The sequence below is a fragment of the Schistocerca americana genome, chromosome 2 (assembly GCF_021461395.2).
Source record: "Schistocerca americana isolate TAMUIC-IGC-003095 chromosome 2, iqSchAmer2.1, whole genome shotgun sequence".
In the NCBI taxonomy this organism is placed as follows: Eukaryota; Metazoa; Arthropoda; class Insecta; order Orthoptera; family Acrididae; genus Schistocerca; species Schistocerca americana.
In genome coordinates, this window is record NC_060120.1 from 774278577 (window position 1) to 774298919 (window position 20343).

The following is a 20343-nucleotide window of genomic DNA, read 5'->3' on the forward strand; positions in this document are numbered from 1 at the left end:
AATACTCCTGGTACCAATAAAGTTGTAATTTTATTCACACAACTGATTTAAGTAGTTATGCCACATCTAGCTGCAACTGCTGGGAGCCAAATGCCAAACACTTCCTCTGCCAATCAAAACAAGCTTTGAGTGAGAAAATGCACACCGAAATAAACAGTGATAAAATGAAATGATACAACAAATGTAATGAACAAAATGAGAAGTATGTGAGCTGCAACTTTCACAACTGTAGCCAAATTGAAATATGAAAGTAATTTGAAAGACTGTCTATTCTTTTCTGAGCAATGAGGTGGTGGCATTTAAGGTAAACTGAGAAAGTACAAAAACTGCTTCTCCTGTATAGTATCAATGACTGAAATTGAAAAGACTGCAACAATTGGATAGGGATAAGGTACAAAGTACCTCCTCCACACATCATGCAGTTGCCTGTGAAGTATGGACACATATGTTATCTTTGCATAAAACTTGGAAACAAAATGTTATCAGAGATAATACTGCGTAAATAACTTGACTTAAGGCCTGCGACAGTGACTGAGATATATGTGATTGTCAATAAAAGTGATGGATGCTGTTTCTAATAGTTTAGGTCATAATAATAATTTTTATTAACATAGTGCTTCCAGGTGTATAGCCAAGTTGTTGTTTCCATTTTTTCCAGTTAGGGAAACAACTCTGCTGTATACGAGATGCACAACATTTATCAATCATAATGAGATAATCTGACAAATCACGATAACTTTTATTATTACATAAACTACTATGAGCTCTGCAAATTGTGCACTACCTTCAAACAATAAAATCTAAAGTTGCTCCTCCTGTTTCTGAGAATCATGAGATAAAATTCTGTGATTTCATTACACCAGCTTCAAGCTCCTAGCCTGACTACAAATTTCCATCTGTTCAAAGTATCTATAAAAAGCAAATAATGAAGCAGATACAAAAGTCTCAGAAAAGATATTTGCAAGTAAAGAAGAAGTTGCCTGAAAGCTAGAATATTTTTAACTTATTTATACCTATGTTGACAACTGAGTGCCTCTACCATTCACTGAGCTGTTCTCTAAATTCCGATGTTATCTGTGTTCTACCCAGACTATCCACTATCATATCCTTATTTCCAAATTATCAACTACAGAGTGATTGTTACATCAGTAAAATAATTAAAAATTGAAATCATTTCTACACCTGAGTCACAGTTTTGATACTGACCATTTTTTTCTTATTATGTATATTTTGTTACTGCTAGGGTGAAGGTACATGCTTGCCAAGAAACACACTGGATAAATGGGAAGGAAGTGAAGTGAAACAAGAGTTCAACATTTGACAACATTTAACACAAATACTGCAGTATTTCTGATATGATGATGGCGAATGAACTTCTGTAGAAAAATACTGAATGATGTAGTAAACATTTCCCTTCATGAACATTGTATAAGAAACTGATAACTAAAGATCTGGTTTTGAGTGACTGAAACCCATACTGAACAAGCAGTTGTGGCAAGTAGCCGTAATGTTGATGTCGAAAACTGATGGTGTTTTTTGAAGAGATAAATCCAGAAATATCACAAAATCTGCACTAATCATATTGAAACAAGCAATAAATACCTGTTTAAGCCTCTCCATACTACTCTGGGCAGTGGAACTAGAATCGGCAAGAGCTCGCTCAAGTGCTTGTATTTCTGTTCGAAGCTCCTGTTCAGCTGTACTTGCACGCTCCAGAGCAAGGTTTAATTGTTCAATTGTTGTCTTCAGGGATGCACATCGTTCTTCCAAGCCTGTCAAGCTACGAGCCTGTGTGTCGCATTTCTCTTGCATCTTCTGAAATTTATAAATAAACAAGTTTGGTATCAGGCAAACAGATTGCTAACAGGCAAACAGGGGACTACAATGTAACAAAAAACACAGACACACACACACACACACACACACACACACACAGGGTAAGGTGAGGGGGAGGGTGAGAATTTCTGTCGCCATTCTGGCTAATGACAAATACAAGTCTGAAGGTCAGGCCAATTGTTCAAGATGTGCTTATCTGCTGTTCAACAATACCTCGGTCGAGGAATGTCAGAGAGAGAGAGAGAGAGAGAGAGAGAGAGAGAGAGAGAGAGAGAGAGAGAACAATAACTGTGTACAACATACCACAGTGGTGCAGAGGAAGATGAGATGAACAATTTAGAAACTACCAAAAATTGGCCTACAAAACCCACCTAAGCTAAAGTGCATGCACAGTGCGCAAGAGTTTCAGTATTCTCTTGCTCTCTGTGTGCAAACTATTGGCCCTAGGGAAGAAAATGAATAGGTCACTTTCTGCAGTAAATTGAATGTAGTGTAATTTTGTACTGGGGTACATTTTCGCTAGAGCCTGCAGTTTTTGAGTTATTCAATGAAAACATGCAAAAGTGTCCTTCATACGCACCCCTCTCCCAGTCATGATTTTTAGTATATTGTTCATGGCACTCCCTCCTACAAATGTACAAAAATTTGTGGCTATATGATTCTTTTCCATATTTGACATTTATGGTCCTCATTTTCTAGGCTATAGTTATGCCATCAGCTTAGTCGTGCACTTCTTGTTGCTGTGATCTTCAGTCCAAAGACTGGTCCACAACTCCTGGTCTAGTGGATAGAATTCCTGCCACTGGATCATGGGATCCCGGGTTCAATTCCCAGCTGGGTTGGGGATTTTCTCTGCCTCGGGACTGGGTGTTTGTGTTGTCCTCATCATCATCATCATCATCATCATCATCATTCGTGACAGTGGCTAGAATCGGACTATGTAAAAAAAACCGGAGTGTGAAAGATCTCCCTCTACAATTTTTACCCTCATTGCTTCCCTTCTATACTAAACTGGCGATCCCTTGATGCCTTTTTCCCCAACACATTTAAATCTTGTAGGTAAAGATGAGACTTAAATGTCCCAGGGATAATTTAATTATAAGATCTATGGGTTTCTTCTTATATTAAGAAAGCAGCTTTCTGACAACCATTTAACAAACATTTAGTTTGTCTTCTGTAAAGAGTTCCCTACCGAGAAAGCAAGAAATGTCCTCACAAACTCAGTTCTGGTAGAGATAAACAAGAAAAATCACATTGGTGGTATTCTCTACGAGCCTGTCAAGACCCTTGATTGGGTAGATCATAAAATTCTACAAGGGAAATTAAAATTTTATCTTATTTATTACATCCCCTTGCATAGACTGAGTCATATCTCAACAAAAGAAAATTAAGGACCACATTAATAAATGATAAAACAAGACTAAAGCTAGAATCAGAGTGTGGAAATGTTAAATATGGAGCCCCACGAAGTTTAGTACTTGGCCCAGTTGCTTTCTTGACATACGTGAATGACTTACCAAAGATATCAAGAGGACTCTTCAAAAACTGTTATGTTCACAAATGAAACAAGCATATTCACTAAAGGTACAAACAAATCCTTACTAGACACAATTAACAGAATAGAGAAATAAGTTTACAACTGGTTCACAGCACCCAAAAGTGAACAAATCAGCTTTAACTTACAAAAGACGATGACGGTGTCAATATTATGAAAAGGATAGATTGCTATGTACCATATATAGGAGATATTGAGTCGCAGACAAATACAACAAAACGACTTCTATACATCTGAGCTTTTGGCCAAAAGACCTCCTTCTAAAGTAGTAAACACACACAAATTCACGCAAACACAACTCACACACACGACCACATGCATGGCATACTTTAAACACAATGGCATGCAAACAGTTCACACACTTAGCTGCTTCGGAAATGCTTCCACTCTTGTCCCAGAAGCCAATGAATGTATCCTTTTCGAAGTCAGATAATGCTCTCTGTTTCTGCATTACAACAACTGCACTGTTTTCTGTGTCCCCTGACACGGTGGTGGTGGTGGTGGTGGTGGTGGTGTGTTGGGGCTTATGGGCGCTCAACATCGAGGTCATCAGCGCCCTCACACACTTTAAAAGGAACGAATGTGGACAGATCACGCATTTTTATATACTACTCCTAGTGCTGCCACCTGCCATGTGAGAGTGGTTATTGTACGTTGACATCGAACATAGGTGGTGATAACATTAATGTGACTGGACTGTGTTTATACCGCACATTCAGGCTCTATCCAACACAAATATTAGAGTTACATGTAATTTATATTCTTGAGTCACATATTCTGATAAATTGTAGAAGGAACAGTTAATGAAATTTTCTTTCCTGTGTTTTTAAATACTTGGGGATCTCCAGTTTCCTGTCTGATGTCTACTGACAAACCTGCTATACTTTTGGAGCATGATATAAAGGGCCATTCTGAATCTTAGATAGGGATTTCTAGAATTGTTGTGAATTACTGAGTTCATACTAAATTCACTCTTGTTATTAACCAAAAATATCTTGAGGGAGTATATATTTTGGCATGCAAGCATAAGTCCATGAAGGGGTTTCTGCAAGATGTTTGGTAAGCAGAGGTTAAATGTTTAAGGAGATATGCATTATGTGGGTTCCACTTCAGGTTCTTATCAATTTAAATACTCAAGTATTCTGAATATTCTGTTTGACTTATTGCTTTTCCCTATTTCATTATCTTAATGGTATGATCAACCTTTGTGCAATACTGAATTGCATGTGCTGTGTTTTATGTAAGTCCAGTTGCAGCCCATTTGCAGAGAAACAGTCAATAATATTCACAGAAATTTAATTTACCTTTTTATGTACTGCAGTTTCTCCAGCTGATTATAACACTGGCAACATCAACAAATAGAATTGTTTCAACTTCTTGGATTACAATGGTAGATCTTTTATATGTAACAGAATATGATCTAGACTTTGTTTGATAGCTTAGTCTACTTTCAAATGTACTTTAAATGAGCCTGTATGTACTCTATGGCTCCTCAATGTTGTTAGAATATGCTCTTTCATTGGTATCATTCTTTGGTTACTAAATGTCACTCTCTGCATTCTTTTAGATACATAGGATGAATACCAGTTACCAGCAAGATCTTAGATACCATACTACCTGAGCTTCTCTATAACACTATGAATTGCAAAAATGATTTTGACAAATTATGCAAAACATCAGTTGGCAATTATTTTGTTATTAAATTTTGTGTAATCTAAATCATGAATTGAAAGATGACTTTTTCTGTGGAGAGTCTTTGAAATACAAACTGAGACTAAGTATCTTATTTTGGAACAGTATGTTCCATACAGCTAACATACATGATTTCTCCCAATATCTTAGAGAAGCAGGCAAGCACTGTGACTAACATACATGATTTCTCCCAATATCTTAGAGAAGCAGGCAAGCACTGTGACTGGATGTAGTTACTACAATCTTAACTTCCAAGCATGTAATACAAATTATCTGACAACAGTGTATTTCAGGATGCGACTACTGAAATGTATATTATATCTGTTACTCTTGACAGCACTAAATTAAGAGGAAGTATGACTGCCACAAGAAACTGCCAGTTTAGTGCACATGGCTATACACTGCTTAAGTTTGATACTGTAAATTTTGGCATTAGTCTGAAAGCTAAACTGATATCTCCTACACATATCACTCGCTTTTTTTCTCAGCAACTGTTATCACAGCAGGCCAGCTGGGTTCCTTTATGATTACAGTAAATAGTTCCATTATTAGTAGTGACCTGCAAAAGTGCATCTTTCTCCTGAAGCATCATGTGAAGCCGCTGAAGATCTCCTTCAAGCCCCATGCGCTGCAGCTCTAGTTTGGTTGCACGTGATTCACTACGGCTCAATTCCTCTTGCAAGTTCCGTTTTTCTCCCTCACATTTTGATAATGCTTGCTTTAACTTTTCCAGTTTATCCTGAAAAGACAAAAAAAATTCCTTTTTACAGGCTTAATAGTATTCTTTAACAGAATGTATAAAAAAGTGATACAATAAAATGAAATACACTCTGCTGACAACTTTATGTAAGTACTGAATAGCTACATTAACTATGAGTGACCTAATGCTCTGTCTTTTACATTCATTTTTCAGAAACTAAATTTGTTAGAAAAAAGTGTCCCCAAATTTATACCCTCACTTGCATATACTCTTTCTAGAATGCTTCTTTAAGGCATGTGTCCACTAGCAATTAACTTCCAAAAGTAACTTCTGCAAGGACTTGGTGAGGTGCTTACATTAGAACAAAAACTAGCGCAAGTTTATTTCTACAAGTCATCTGGGAAGGTTAATTTCAGGAACTTGCTGCAAGTCCTTGCAGAAGTGTTTCCAATAGAGTCTCATCATGAGACAGGCAAGTGTAAGTTTATGGTGCCGTATTTAAAACCCAGAGCAGTCACCACCATTGTTGAATTATTATTACTGAAGAAGAATCATGACAGAAAACTAAAAGTTAGGAAAAAATAAATATTTGGGTAAAGAAATATATACAGAGATGTACATATTTAAGTTATCAATGCACACTATCAATTGAACTAAAATCAGAGGCTTTGCCCATAATACGAGGGGTGTTTGAAAAGTTCGTGCAAAAATAAAAACTACTTATATGTTTGGGGTAAACCTTTCTTATTTTTCGACACAGTCTCCTTTTAGACTTATACACTTTGTCCAATGCTGTTCTAATTTGTTGATCCCTTCCAAATAATAGGAATTGTCCAAGTCTGCAAAATAGCTATTAGTTGCTCCAATCACCTCCTCGTTTGGATAAAATCTTTGTCCTGTAGTCATTTCTTCAAATTGGGGGACAAATAGTAGTCCGAGGGAGCCAAGTCTGGAGAATAGGGAGGATTTGAAATGAGTTGGAATCCTATTTCCATTAATTTTACGAGCACAACTGCTGAGGTGTGTGCTGGTGTATTGTCATGATGGAAAATGACTTTTTAGTGGTCCAATCACTGGCGTTTTTCTTGCAGCTCAGTTTTTAAACGATCCAATAGCGATGAATAATATGCACCTGTAATAGTTTTACCCTTTTCCAGAGAGTTGATGAGGATTATCCCTCGTGAATCCCAAAAGACAGTCGCCATAACCTTTCTGGCCAAAGGAATGGTCTTCGCCTTTTTTGGTGCAGATTCTCCCTTGGTAACCCATTGTTTAGATTGTTGTTTGGTCTCACGAGTATAGCAATGTATCCGTGTTTCATCCACAGTGACGAAATGACACTTAAAGTCCCGTGGATTCTTCCTGAATAGCTGCAAACATTCCTTGCAACACCTCACACGATTCCATTAAGCATGAGCAATCGCGGAACCCATCTTGCAGATAGCTTTCTCATGTCCAAATGTTTATGCAAAATATTATGTACTCATTCATTCGAGCTGCCCACAGCAATCTCATGCACCTTAACTCTTCTGTCATCCATCACCATATCATGTCCGCCCCGGTAGCTGAGTGGTCAGCGTGACAGACTGTCAATCCTAAGGGCCCGGGTTCGATTCCCGGCTGGGTCGGAAATTTTCTCCGCTCAGGGACTGGGTGTTGTGTTGTCCTAATCATCATCATTTCATCCTCATCGACGCGCAGGTCGCCGAAGTGGCGTCAAATCGAAAGACCTGCACCAGGCGAACGGTCTACCAGACAGGAGGCCCTAGCCACACGACATTTCATTTACCATATCATGGATTTTATCAATGATTTCTGGAGTTGTAACCTCCACAGGGCATCCAGAATGTTCAGCATCATTTCTGCCCATAAGGCCTCTCCAAAAATTTTGAAACCACTAATAAACTGTTCTAATCAAAGGTGCAGAGTTACTGTAATGTTTATCAAGCTTCTATTTAGTCTCCTGAGGCGTTTTGTCTTTCATAAAGTACTATTTAATCACCACACAAAATTCTTTTTCGTCCATTTTTTGACACACACTCTACTTCCGTGATTCACACAAATGCCAAACACAAAGAAATAGACCAATATGGCTGAAACTTGGTGTGCGCTCTTTCCAAAGATGCTACTAACTAAACATGACCTCGATACGCGCCGGGGGTGCTATCTCTCAGACTTTGCATGGACTTTTCAAATGTCCCTCGTACAAACTTTCAAAGAATGTTGTGTGAAAGTTTTAAACAGCTTTTGTCTACTGTACAACCAAATTTTTAAAAATGGGGCACAAAAATATGTCAAGCTATATCATCATGAGGTCACCTATTAATTACTCTTTGATTTTTGTAAACACTATTTATTACACATTTATGTTTACACTGACTCCAAAAAATCAGCGAAAATTTAAAGACACCTGTACCGGCATTCTACTTCCTCTTCTAGTGAAACAAAGTAATTGGTAAATTCAATTTGCACTTCTTTGGCTGGTGGTGATCTGTTATATATATTCAGTGGTTCTAAGGCCACATTTGTTTTGGCACACATGTCTTTGTGCCACTCTTCTTTTCAAGGCTGGCATTTTCGTATCAGTGTTGAACACACAAAACTTCTGCAAAGTCTGGGAAAATTTCCCACAACAGACAAATTCGAGAAGTATTTCGAGCAGGATGCAAGAAACTGTTTCCACTAACTTGTGGAAGCAAAACATGCAAAAGCTGACTTGCTGGCAGTGTTTTAATGTCAAAGAACTTGCAAAAGTAGCTTCTGCAAGTGATTTGCTGAAGTTTATTTCCTTGTAGACACATGTCTTTAGGTCTACAATGAATACACCATGTGGATATTTGGATGGAATATGATTCTCCAGAGCAGATAACATGTTTCTAGTCTTTCACAGTCCACAGAATATCTTTGACCACTGGAAACAGTCACACTTGATGAACAGGGATGAATTAAGTTCATTATATGCAATTCTCATCCAAATATCCACATGATACAATTTACACCAGAACTTCCATTCAAGAATGGGTCAGAGTGGACCTCATTCACTTCTTGTCTTGTAACAAAATACTTTTAGTTACGTCTTTCTGTCACAATTCTGATAAAAATTCATCGAAGAATGGGCTTTTTGAAACTGCCAGGAAGCCCGAAGGAAAGTGTGGAACTACAGAGGCAAAATCTGGCACTTTCTTCAGAGGATAATTTTTTGTATGCTCTATGTTTGTCATCTCTAGTTACCATTTCATCTTGTCCCTTGTATTTTCTTCATAAGGTTCTCCTGTATGACTCCTAGTACCATGGAAGTCATTCCATAATATCTTATATTCTGTTTACCTGTTTTTCTTCTAATTTGTGTTTTCCATGTATTTCTTGCTTCATTGATTCTGCAGAGGATCATACCATGTTTTATCTCAATAGTCTATTTAATTTTCAGCACCCTTCAGTAACGCCACATTTCAAACACTTCAATTTTCTTCTTTTTTTTGTTTTCTGTCACTCATGCATTCACTTCCATCTGATGCTGTGTTTAAGATATATAGCCTCAGAAACTACTTCCTTAGATGTTTCATATTAGTGCACTTATTTTACCTACGGATGCCCTCTGACTGTGCTAGCCTGTTTCTTATATCTTCTGTTCTTCATTCATCACAAAGCAGAATTTTGTCTTCATACACTGCATAGTCCCCAATTTATTACTGATCTCATTTCTGCTACCCCTCATTACTTTTTCTACTCTCATTCTACATTGTGTTCATTATAATGGTAAATACATTCTACAGGTACAGTAATCTGTAATTTTTCACTTTCTCTAGTGATAGCAATATCCTTTCATCCTGAGTTTTAATCTTACTTCTGAAACTTTTTTCTATTTTCATCTGTGCTGCTTCAGTGTACAGGTTAATGAGTAGGAGAAAAATACTGAATTTCTGCTTTATGCCCTTTTTTAATCTGACCACTTCTCTCTTGGTTTCTATTGTCATTGTTAACTCTTTGTTCTTGTACCTATTGTATATTACACATTTTCCCTGTAGCTTGTACTAATATTTCTGAGAATATCAAACATCTTGTATCATTTTATAGTGTCACACACTTAATACCAGTCTTTTGTTTTGTGTTATGTGTGGTGAATGAGATAGGCACTATACCTCTCATCTCTGTGGATAATTTGAATATTAATCTAAACTTGTCAAGAATTTGCCAACCTTGTTTCGCACTATCAGTATGTATCTAAAATTACTGTTAGCTTCGATCAGCCAGTTGAGGAATATTCCACACAATGAGATTACACTGTATTAGTTTTAAGAATGACTCTTGTGTCATGTGATTTGAATAAAATGCTCAACATCAATAAATTCTATCCATATGCTATGAACTAAAGACTATGTATTGAAATTAACTGCTTTAATCCAAAAGTAAGAGACATAGTACATCTGGAAAGATGACATAGTTGATAACAGTCAGAAACACAAAAAAAATTATTTACTACTACACATAATACACACATAATATATTGTATCAGTTCCTTTCATCTAAGATCAGGTGGTTGTAAAAAGTACCAAAAAAGCATTTTGCTATTTTCTCTCAAATTGAAGTAATTTGCATTAAGATGTCATATACTTAAGTTAAATTTTTACCTCATATTGACCTTTCTCTTCTGAGCTACTTTGCATGTTCAATTCCAGTGTTGTAACTTTCTCTCTGAGTTGTTGTAACTCTTCTGATTTCTGCTGCATTGCATCAGCCTGTAACAAAGTTCTCTCATCAATCATTTTTATCACATTTATCTACATTTAATGACTCAAATAATGAGTTATCCAAACAAAGTTTTTTCGAGTGCACACTCAAATAGTGTTTTATCTTGAAAGAAAAAAAATGTTGTCTCTGATTATAATTCGCCTAGAAATCTTCATAGTAGCTAAAAATTACTATTTTTTTTCATTTAAACAAAAATGTGTTATCATGAAAACATATATTTTGCTATGAAACACAATGAATAAATATTATGGTGTGATAAAAAATGGAACATGGGAAGCCATGCTGACAATGATTCTTATAACAGATATGAACTGTGAAAGAGCACTAGAAACATTCAATACTTTTGTGATGCTACATCTTAAAATGAAGGCACTGACTTCTGAAAGATATGATTCACTTGAGTTGCTTTCACCAATCACATGTTAAAATTTAAAGAAGGCATTGTCATTCATGTTTTTTTTTTCACTTGAAAGATCTAAAGCATTCTTAACCATTGTCTCCCCAAGCAACAATTAATGTTTTTCAATTAACCAACAGCTGGGTGGATTGGCCAAACTTACCTTCAGGAAGCACAGCTCACAGTACAGCCAACAGAAATATATATACAGAAAATAAAATTTCTAGCTTTTTAAACCACAGGTTCTCTCACCAAGACAGAAAAAGATGAACATATTTGGTTATGTAGCAAAAAAGAGGGGAGGGGCAGTTACTTAGGACCCAAGTGACAGAGGTATTCGCGAGGTATGAAGACAAGATGAAAAGGCCTTGCTCTGGCATTGAATTATTGTGTTTCTTCAATACAAAAATGCCCTCTTTTTGTCATAGTCTCTTTTAAGAACAAAGCACAGCGTTAAATGTTTTACCAATGAACAGATTCCATCCATGAAGTGTGTTTCTGGAAAGTATGCAAAATAGCTATGGCTCATATGGGGTGTTCATTGGACTCAATTTTTCAACAATAAATTGTTTTACATCCAGGAATTGATGGAGTAATTAAGGAAATAAGATTACATTTCAGTGCACCATCAACAGTGAAATTATTAGAGAGATATCGTAACATATACTGAGACTGGAGAAGGATAGGAACGGAAAACAGCTACGCCCTTATCTAAGAACCATCCTGGTATTTGCTTTAAAGTGATTTCTGCAAATCTGGAAAGTCTATTCTGATGGCTTTGGACGACAATTTAAGTGTGAAGTAATATAACTTCTACTTCTTTTATGAGATGACTTACTTGAGATGTTCGGCCAAACTCCTTTGCTGGCCAGCCTGCTGCTGAAAACTCTCTTTCACCTTCTTTCCCGAAGTACTCAAGTATGCTGCTAGGTACAGGAATTTCTTAATACTAATAAAAATAAGTAGACATACCAATTTCATTTGCTACAACTAATGACGTATATTTGAACTTCAGACATATTACAAATCTCACTCTTCATATAAATATATACTGCTTCATAAGTCTCTCATGTCTCCAAATGTCAGAAACAAACTAATATACATATAAGAGAAAGTTGGCTTAACACCATGTCCATTCTCAACATGGATCTTAATACACGTCTTCCCTTCAACCAGACTAAGAGTTTTTCTCAAGAGTACCTTCTCAACTGTTCTCTTTATTATAACCATGGTCACTGACACAATTAGCACAGAATAACATAGAAGCTCCATGGTTCTTCCGTACAGTTTCACTAAAACTTCCATGGATCGCCTGAAAAGTACTTGTTGTTGCCATTCGACCACCACGTCTACATTCTTCTCACGACTGAATTTCAAACCTGCACAGACCAACATGAGACGCGCAATACATAGGATTCTATCATCCCACACTCACTGAGTGGTTCTTGAATTTACACTGAAATTCTCGAAACACTACACTAACTCTGGTTGGCCAAACAATATTTTATCCCCAGTTCTCATAATTGCTTGGGTACCAGTGGATTCTGCCCAAAACCACCATTCTTTTTTTAACTACCAGTGCCTTTAGCATGAAACCACCAATGCTGTTGCAAAGGCAGCATATTATAATAAAAAAAAAACACTTTCTAAATTCAGTAAACTTGGGTATTACAGCACTGTAATCAAACCTGAATGTCTTTATGGAGCAGAAACTTTAATTTTAAATGGAAAGAGGAGATACAGAAGAATGTCAAAAGAAAAAAAGAAAGATTATTAGGCCCCAAAATTACTGATGGTGAAACTTATGGACTGAAAAGTAATAAGGAAATACAAGAATACACAGACATACATGGTGACAAAAACAAAGACTTAAGTTTTAGGGGATCGTTAAAAGAATATCACCCACTAGATTGACAAAACAAATAGTAGATTTCTACGAAAACAGAAGTAAGGCAAAAGCAGAGTCAATTAAATGGATCACTGCGATTAAGGAGTGTCTTAAAGTAGCTAGTATAGCTCAGTCAGACATTACAGACAGAAAAACATTCAGACAAAAGATATGTGACTGTAAAGTTGGTCAGAGGAAAATTAGGAAACAGACTGGAACACTGTAGTCTGATGAAAGAAAGGGACTTCACTCTGATAGGATGAAACAGATTTGGACACAAAAGAAGGCCAACCATCAAAAGTGACATTGACTGATTGTACCTCGTGCGGTCCTATTGGGCCCATACATGAATAATAATGAAATAAAAACATGTTTTCTTTAATCAACTGTCTACACACATCACACAATACTTCCAACAACACACTTGTAGATTAAATTTTCTGTTGTTGGTGCCTTTGTCTCTTTTCGTACTTAATTTCTATGTTCTCCATCTTTTTTACATCTTTGTTTTAGTATTATAATTTTAGATAATTTCTTTCACAGTCCTTTTTCTCAGATTAAGAACTGTGGCACAGCCAGAAAATTAAGACAAAGATCACAAAATTGTAGCTAGAAAATCAAAACCAGTTTAACCCTTGCATTTTTATGGGGAGGCATATATTACTAAAAATTTACATCTCAGAAAATTATACTATGAACATCACAACACTTTTGTAGTTACTAGGGAAGACTAGTTTTGTTTCAGATGAAAACATTGTATACATCAAGTTGTTTTCTATATTATCACTCATTTGTGGGAAATTTTGGATGAAATAACCATTAATTAAAAACTTAAATACACAGTATTGATGTTCCATGACGATATTTATTTAATAGTTTGTTATGAACCAGCTTTTGTTTTTTTAAGCCATCATCAGATAGTTGTAAACTATCTGTTTAGTATTAAACTATCAGCAAGAGTTCATAGCTGTACAAAGATTGTTTCCGAAAGATGTGTGACACTTTACGACACAGCAGGACCTGCCAATTCCCATCGCCCCACAACACACAAACTTTCTGCTCCATGGTGCAACGCTTACTATCAGTACCACAAACCAAATCAGATTTTGACATTAATTGAAAATAATTAATGAAATAGCAGTAGTATTTTTATTTTCAAAATTTCTTGTTCAATGACTTACTTCTTATGCATGTTGCAGTCACTATGCAGATTATGTATATGTGATTCCCCTCCCAATCACGTACTGAGCAAGGTGCCTACACCATTCTTAAAGTACTGGACTGACATTTGGGAGACTGGGGTTTATTCCCTGTCCAGCCATCCTGACCTGGGTTTTCCAATATTTCCCATGTTACTAAGGTAAATGCTATGGTTATAGTGCTACCCTAATTGAAAACATAATCAGTAAGATAAGAGACAGAGGATAACTGAGCTATTGTATCCTCCTCAGAAAGTGCTGAACCACTCCAGTAACAACTGCTTCCACATGCTATACGTACGTAGGACTTGATAGATACTTGCCAGCTAACTAAAATCCAAAAAATACCAAAAATATACTCAAGCTTTTTATGCAAATAATACTGTTTCCCACTTTCTGTTCAACAGTACAGACAAGATTCCAACTTTAGAACAGGGTGGAATTCACAGGGTTTCCTGCAATCTGTGTAGCAAATCATTGTAGGTCAATCAGACAGGGCTATTACTACTAGACTAACTGACATGAAAGGAGCTGGAGAATGACAAGAAAGATCCCACCTTTGCTGAACATGCTCTTAAAGAAAGCCATTCTTTTGATACTGAATGCCATGTTCTCCATAGAGGAACTACAGATGGAAAACTAACATTATTTGAACTTCTAGCTATTAATGAACACCAATCACCTGGTCTGTAATGAATGAACATAGTTTCATTATTCAGCCTCACTACAGTAGCAGCAACCAGTCAATATTTTTCTCACCATTAGATAATATGTTTGTTATACCTGTTTGACACAAACATTGCATAGACTCCATTCTCCCCTTTGCCTTCCCCACCCCCTTTTTTCAGTCTGTTCATCACATTTACCAGTTTATCCATGCAACACAGTAGTAGTGCCATTATTATCATTTGATATATAAAAAATCTTTATACAGCTATGAACTTTCACTGACGTTGTGTGGACTATCTGCTTGGTATTGGGTTAAATCCAAAAGCTGGTTCATAAAGAACTACTAAAGAAATATTAATGTGAAACATCAATATTGTTTATTTAAGATTTTTAATACGTGGTTCCTCCAAGTACAGACAGGATATTCCATAACTATAATCATTAATTCTTCATTTTAGCTCTCATACTATCTTTAGGGCAAATCATATCACCTACTGTTTATGTTCTGCCTAGTTACAAAAACACTCCATGTTACTCACAAGCTGCTGTCATGGTAATGTAATTCTTTAATACAAAAGAGCACACTTCACAGAACACTATATGTAAATGGATTGTGAAGGAGAGCTAACTGTATTGACAAGCAATGCATACAGACAATACATTGTATAGTGGTCGTGGACATTAAATTTATATGCAGGATCTATAATTAAAGAGACTGGAATCCACTTTTCTTGCCTTTATGCCAATAGCTTTTAGTAAAACAGATTTACACATGGCTGGATCTGTACGTCACTTCCATTGAAACACAACTTTATAACCGATTTTATTTGTCACACACTTACCTGAGCTTGTAGAGCTGTCTGCTTCTGTCCAAGCTTCATTTCTAGGCTTCCCTTCTCATCCTGTAGTGAACGCAGACTTTGCAAGGCAGAACTCAGTTTTGTTTCTGTTTTAGCATTTAGGTCTTGAACCTCTTGCAACTGGCGCTTCATGCTTCCCACTTGGGTCTTGTAATCATCCTACACACAAACAAGCAATATGTAATGCAATATATGTAATTAAAATAGCCACAATTTTTTCCAGCTGCCTAACAGAATGGAATTCTGTCTCAGACGCAGTAACTGTAGATAAACATTTAGAATACTGTTCCACACTTCCTTGGCTATCATCTGTCAACAATGCCAGGGTTTCCCTCTACTTATTATTGCACATTTTATTCCACTAGGAGTTTTCTTAGGTAATTCTGGTGATAAAACTGTAAATGCAGCTGTCTTTGTTTTCTGCACCGATGAGAAAGAAAGGAAAGACAAAAGCATTCACTTGAACACAATGTACACATTCAGAATGTAGTAGTGGTAATGTCAACGAATCTGTACAAGGTGAAGGTGGCTGACTCCATCCGATGAAGCAAATTCTGTAGCAATTGAAACTTACCGGGACCACTGCACCTTAAAGGAGCCTGTACACAATGAAACTTGTTAGTCAAATTTGCTCTTTTTATCCACAAATTCATCAAACAAATCTGTACTCTTACCAACAAAGTTTGTCAATTTAATCTCACTTTTGAAACGTATGATGGCTGCCAATGCAGAAAAAGTTTTACTGGCTTTGACTTTAGCACTGTATGTAAGGAAGAAAAAGAAAACAAGATGCTTGTCTAAGGAATGGTTGAAATGGAAAGAGAAATATACCCATGTAAATCTGCTAAATAAAATTACACTCAGAACCTGTTGATTACTTCACCTTTCCAACAATAGACAGTCAAACTTTTAATAATGGAGTTACATTGCACTCACACTGAAAAGAAGACACAAGTATATGAAAAAATTATTTTCTTACTTTTGGTCCTTTAATGACACTTCATTAAAATATCACAATGTTGGAACATGTATACTGTCCATGGAATAACTGGAGAGCTCCAATGTTTTGTTTTATTTAATTTAATTTTTATTTTATTGCACTCGCACTCCTATGTTGTGGGTAGAGCACCAACTTTCTTCTTAACCTCTTCCTGCATAATATATCAATGGTAAAGATGCAACACCTCTAACATTTTGATAACTGCCAAAGCTATTTTTTCTCCCAGAGGATAGTTTCCATAATTGTGGATACCTACATTACAGCGAGATAAATTGTAATAACACTATATTTCAGTAAACATGTGCAGAAAAATATCAACACAAACATTCACCATCTTGTCAAATCTGCTGCTGATCAAAATTTCTCTCAAAACACGTCAAACATAATCTAACAACAATATTATGAAAATGATAGATTGCTACTCACCACAGAGAGAAGAAGAATCGTGGACAGGCACAACGAAAAGACTGCTTATACTTAAGCTTCCTGCAGAAAGGCCTTCATCCAAAGCAGGAAACACCTACACATTCTCACAAGCACAACTCACAAACACGTTTCTGCTGTCAATGGGCACTGTGGCCACACTGCGGACTGCAACTTGCGATCTAGCGTGTGTAAGGAGGAGGCGTGGGGAGGGGATAGCAGAGTAGGTGTCGGGGGGAAGATGCAGTGATGTTTGTGGGAGCGTGTAGGGACTTGGTGGGAAAAAGATAGGGCTGCTAGGTGCGGTTGGGAGATTTGGGGAGGGGGAAGGGAAGGAGGAAGACGGGGGAAAATACTAGTGGGTGTGTTGGTAGAATAGAAGGCCATGTAGTGCTGGAGTGGGAGCATGGGAGAGAATAGGTAGGTGGAGGACAGGGACTAGCAAATATTGAGGTCAGACCCCCAAAACCCCCCTGACCTCAACCTTTGTTACCCCCTGTCCTCTACCTACCTATCCCCTTCCCAGCTCCCACACCAGCAATACACAGCCTTCTATTCTGCCAATGCACACAGTAGTCTTCCCTCCCTTCTCTACTTCTCTCCTTGTCTGCCGTCCCCAAAGCCCCCACCTGCATCTACCCTGTCCTGAATATGTCCCTGCATACTCACACAAACAGTGCTACACCTCCCCCCACCTACCCTTCTATCCCTTCCCCTCATCACCCCATGCCGCTTCTTTACCTCTACCTGCCACACTAGATTGCTGCTCCCATCAGGTGCAGTTGAAGTCTGCAGTACAGCCACAGCAGCCAGAGACGGTAGTCATGTCTGTGTGAGTCATGAATGTGTGTGTCTTTTCTACATTAGAAGGAGGTCTTTAGTGCAAAGCTCAAATGTATAACAGTCTTTTCATTGTGCCTGTCTGTGACTCAGTGTTCCCTCTATGTGGTGAGTAGCAATCAATAATTTTTCATAATATCATTGTTATTCCATCCTGGACTTTCCATTGTTCAGACACACTATGTTTGACAAACAGTGCTGTACACAGTCAAATAATCAACAAACCTAGTAATGTTTGGCAAACAGTTTCACTGAGTACGCAGCCTTAAGAAGCTGTCCACAGTGAAGATTACCATCTAACCCAGGCTTCTGAACAGCTGTTGACTGTTGGAAATTGTGTGAGTGAAGTGGTGGTGGTGTTTGGTGAGACACAGACGAGCCAGTGTAACAGCATTTCCATGATCAGCTCTTGTTGCTTCTGGAGCAGTGCCAGTAGTAGTTGGTGGTGCTCTTCCTGTAGGTCTGACTACTGCTGTTACAGGTCTAACAACTTTAATACGCTACGTCCCATGTGAAGTAATATAACTAATGGCCTAATAATGAAATAATTACATCAGAATGACTACTAATGCTATGTGTGACAATCCTTGTTGCCAGTTTCACTGTAATCTAAGCTAATTAATTGAGACACGACACCTGAGTCTCTGAGGAAATTTTTCCATTTTTGGAAACTTGTGAGATATATATATATATATATATATATATATATATATATATACACACACACACACACACACACACACACACACACACACACACACATACATAGAAACACCAGTGGTTCTAGTCAGAGACTCAGTCTGTGAAGTATTGTTGAGCCTTGCAATTGCATTGCAACCAGTCTTACTTCCTGGCAGCAATATATGGCAAGACTAGGGGATGTGACAGGAAACAAAGTCCTAAATGGAATCGGTGGCATAATGTTGTTGACATTCCTTGTAAGAATGGTACCTCCATATGGCTGTTGAGCCTGTACTACAAAGGCAGGTTATAGCTGTTGCTTGAAAAGTGCTCTAGTTGTTTGGACATCAGTTGTGGTGTGGGACCTATTCTGCTGTTGTGCATTGACCAGTATCCTTGGGGAGCTGCAAAAAACAGGGGTCAACTGACTCCATGGTCAATACATCTGCATCCATTGCAGGCTGAGATACAAAATCAGGAGTAAGAAGTATCTAAAATTATCTTAATACTTCTCCCAATTATTATGATTATTTTTCTGCTGCTATCTTTAAGACATTACTCACAAACTCTGTTCTTAGAATCAGATTTAAAAAAAGTGAAAGTAAAAACAATGATAAGTAATATCTTATATAGCAGAAGAGCATTAATTACTTCTGTTTCCTTCTGTGCTCCCTGCATGACACTCTGCTTTCAAATAACAAAACAATTCCCTTTTTACCTGACCATCTTCTCCAATCTAAAACCTAACTGGGCTCAGTCTAGTTGCAGTGCTGAGACAACATAGCTGTTCATAGGTATGTGCGTGTGTTTATCTTATTCTGTTTGATAAAAGGAAGGAAACTGCCAGACAGCTTAGTGGCAATCTCCAGCTTGTCTATGTACATTCAGACTACACTCAGTATATCAACCATACAGTGAGTGATTTTTTTTACTTCTTCAACTTTCTTATTATACTACTATTACCAGCATTGTCTGATTTCAAGACTGTGGAGAAGGTGGAGTACATATTATTATTATTATTATTATTAAAACAGTTCAGTATTTTCTTGTCCAATGCTTTCTTTTAATTTATTGACAAATAACTTCAAAATCCTTTCAAGAGTTTCAGTTTGTTTGATTCACCATTTCATTTTTTCCTGACAAAGGGAAGGGTCTGAATTTCATTGTTATTTCAGTTGCCACCATCAATCTGTCATGTTTTTCCACTACATAGAAGTTCCTTAATAAAATAAACCCAAAAGGTTACACAAATTATCACAATGACCAATTAAAGCATATGAGAAGAATCTCAGTTAAGCATTCTATAAGCTTTCAACATTCCATTAGATGAAAAAGCATAATATTAAGAATTGAGGTACAATTTTGACGTACCCTTTCTCGTTCTATTTGAGCAACTTGATGCATGAGGGACCGCACTCCTTTTCTAACAAGCTCTGGGTCAACATCAATAACACCCTCACCTCGTGAATCTGCATCCTGAGCTGTAATGATTATAACATAAATTAAATGAAGCTGATAACAAGTTAATATTCAGTACATGATTTATAAAGAATTATTATGCTCAAATAATTTACAAAATCAATTGTAGGAAAAAAGAAATAAAAATCTGATAGTTTATATTTCATGGCTGAAAACAGTCAATATTATTTTCATATTTTAGTGGTTCACAATTAATCTGTAACTAATTATTTCTTTTCTTTAGCATTTATTATGTCTAGTACAGGGTTCACTTCTTTGGGAGTCAGCAAATATTTTATTTTATTTTATTATTTACCTTTGTGACCAGATATCCTTTGACATCACAGTTGTCAATCTAACTTAAGGCACAGAAGATGTATGCACCGTCTGTCTATG

At 36.9% G+C, this 20343-nt stretch overlaps 1 protein-coding gene across 1 annotated transcript in view; it reads right to left on the minus strand.

Moving 5' to 3' along the window:
• Positions 1 to 20343, minus strand: part of LOC124595467 (rootletin) — a 252703-nt gene that overhangs the window by 32775 nt on the left and 199585 nt on the right. The window contains exons 24-28 of the mRNA XM_047134220.1: positions 19861 to 19970; positions 15528 to 15704; positions 10412 to 10519; positions 5643 to 5822; positions 1603 to 1815 (exon numbers count right to left, since the gene is read on the minus strand). Of these exons, the coding sequence (XP_046990176.1) occupies positions 1603 to 1815; positions 5643 to 5822; positions 10412 to 10519; positions 15528 to 15704; positions 19861 to 19970 (788 nt within the window). The remainder of the gene's footprint in view (positions 1 to 1602; positions 1816 to 5642; positions 5823 to 10411; positions 10520 to 15527; positions 15705 to 19860; positions 19971 to 20343) is intronic.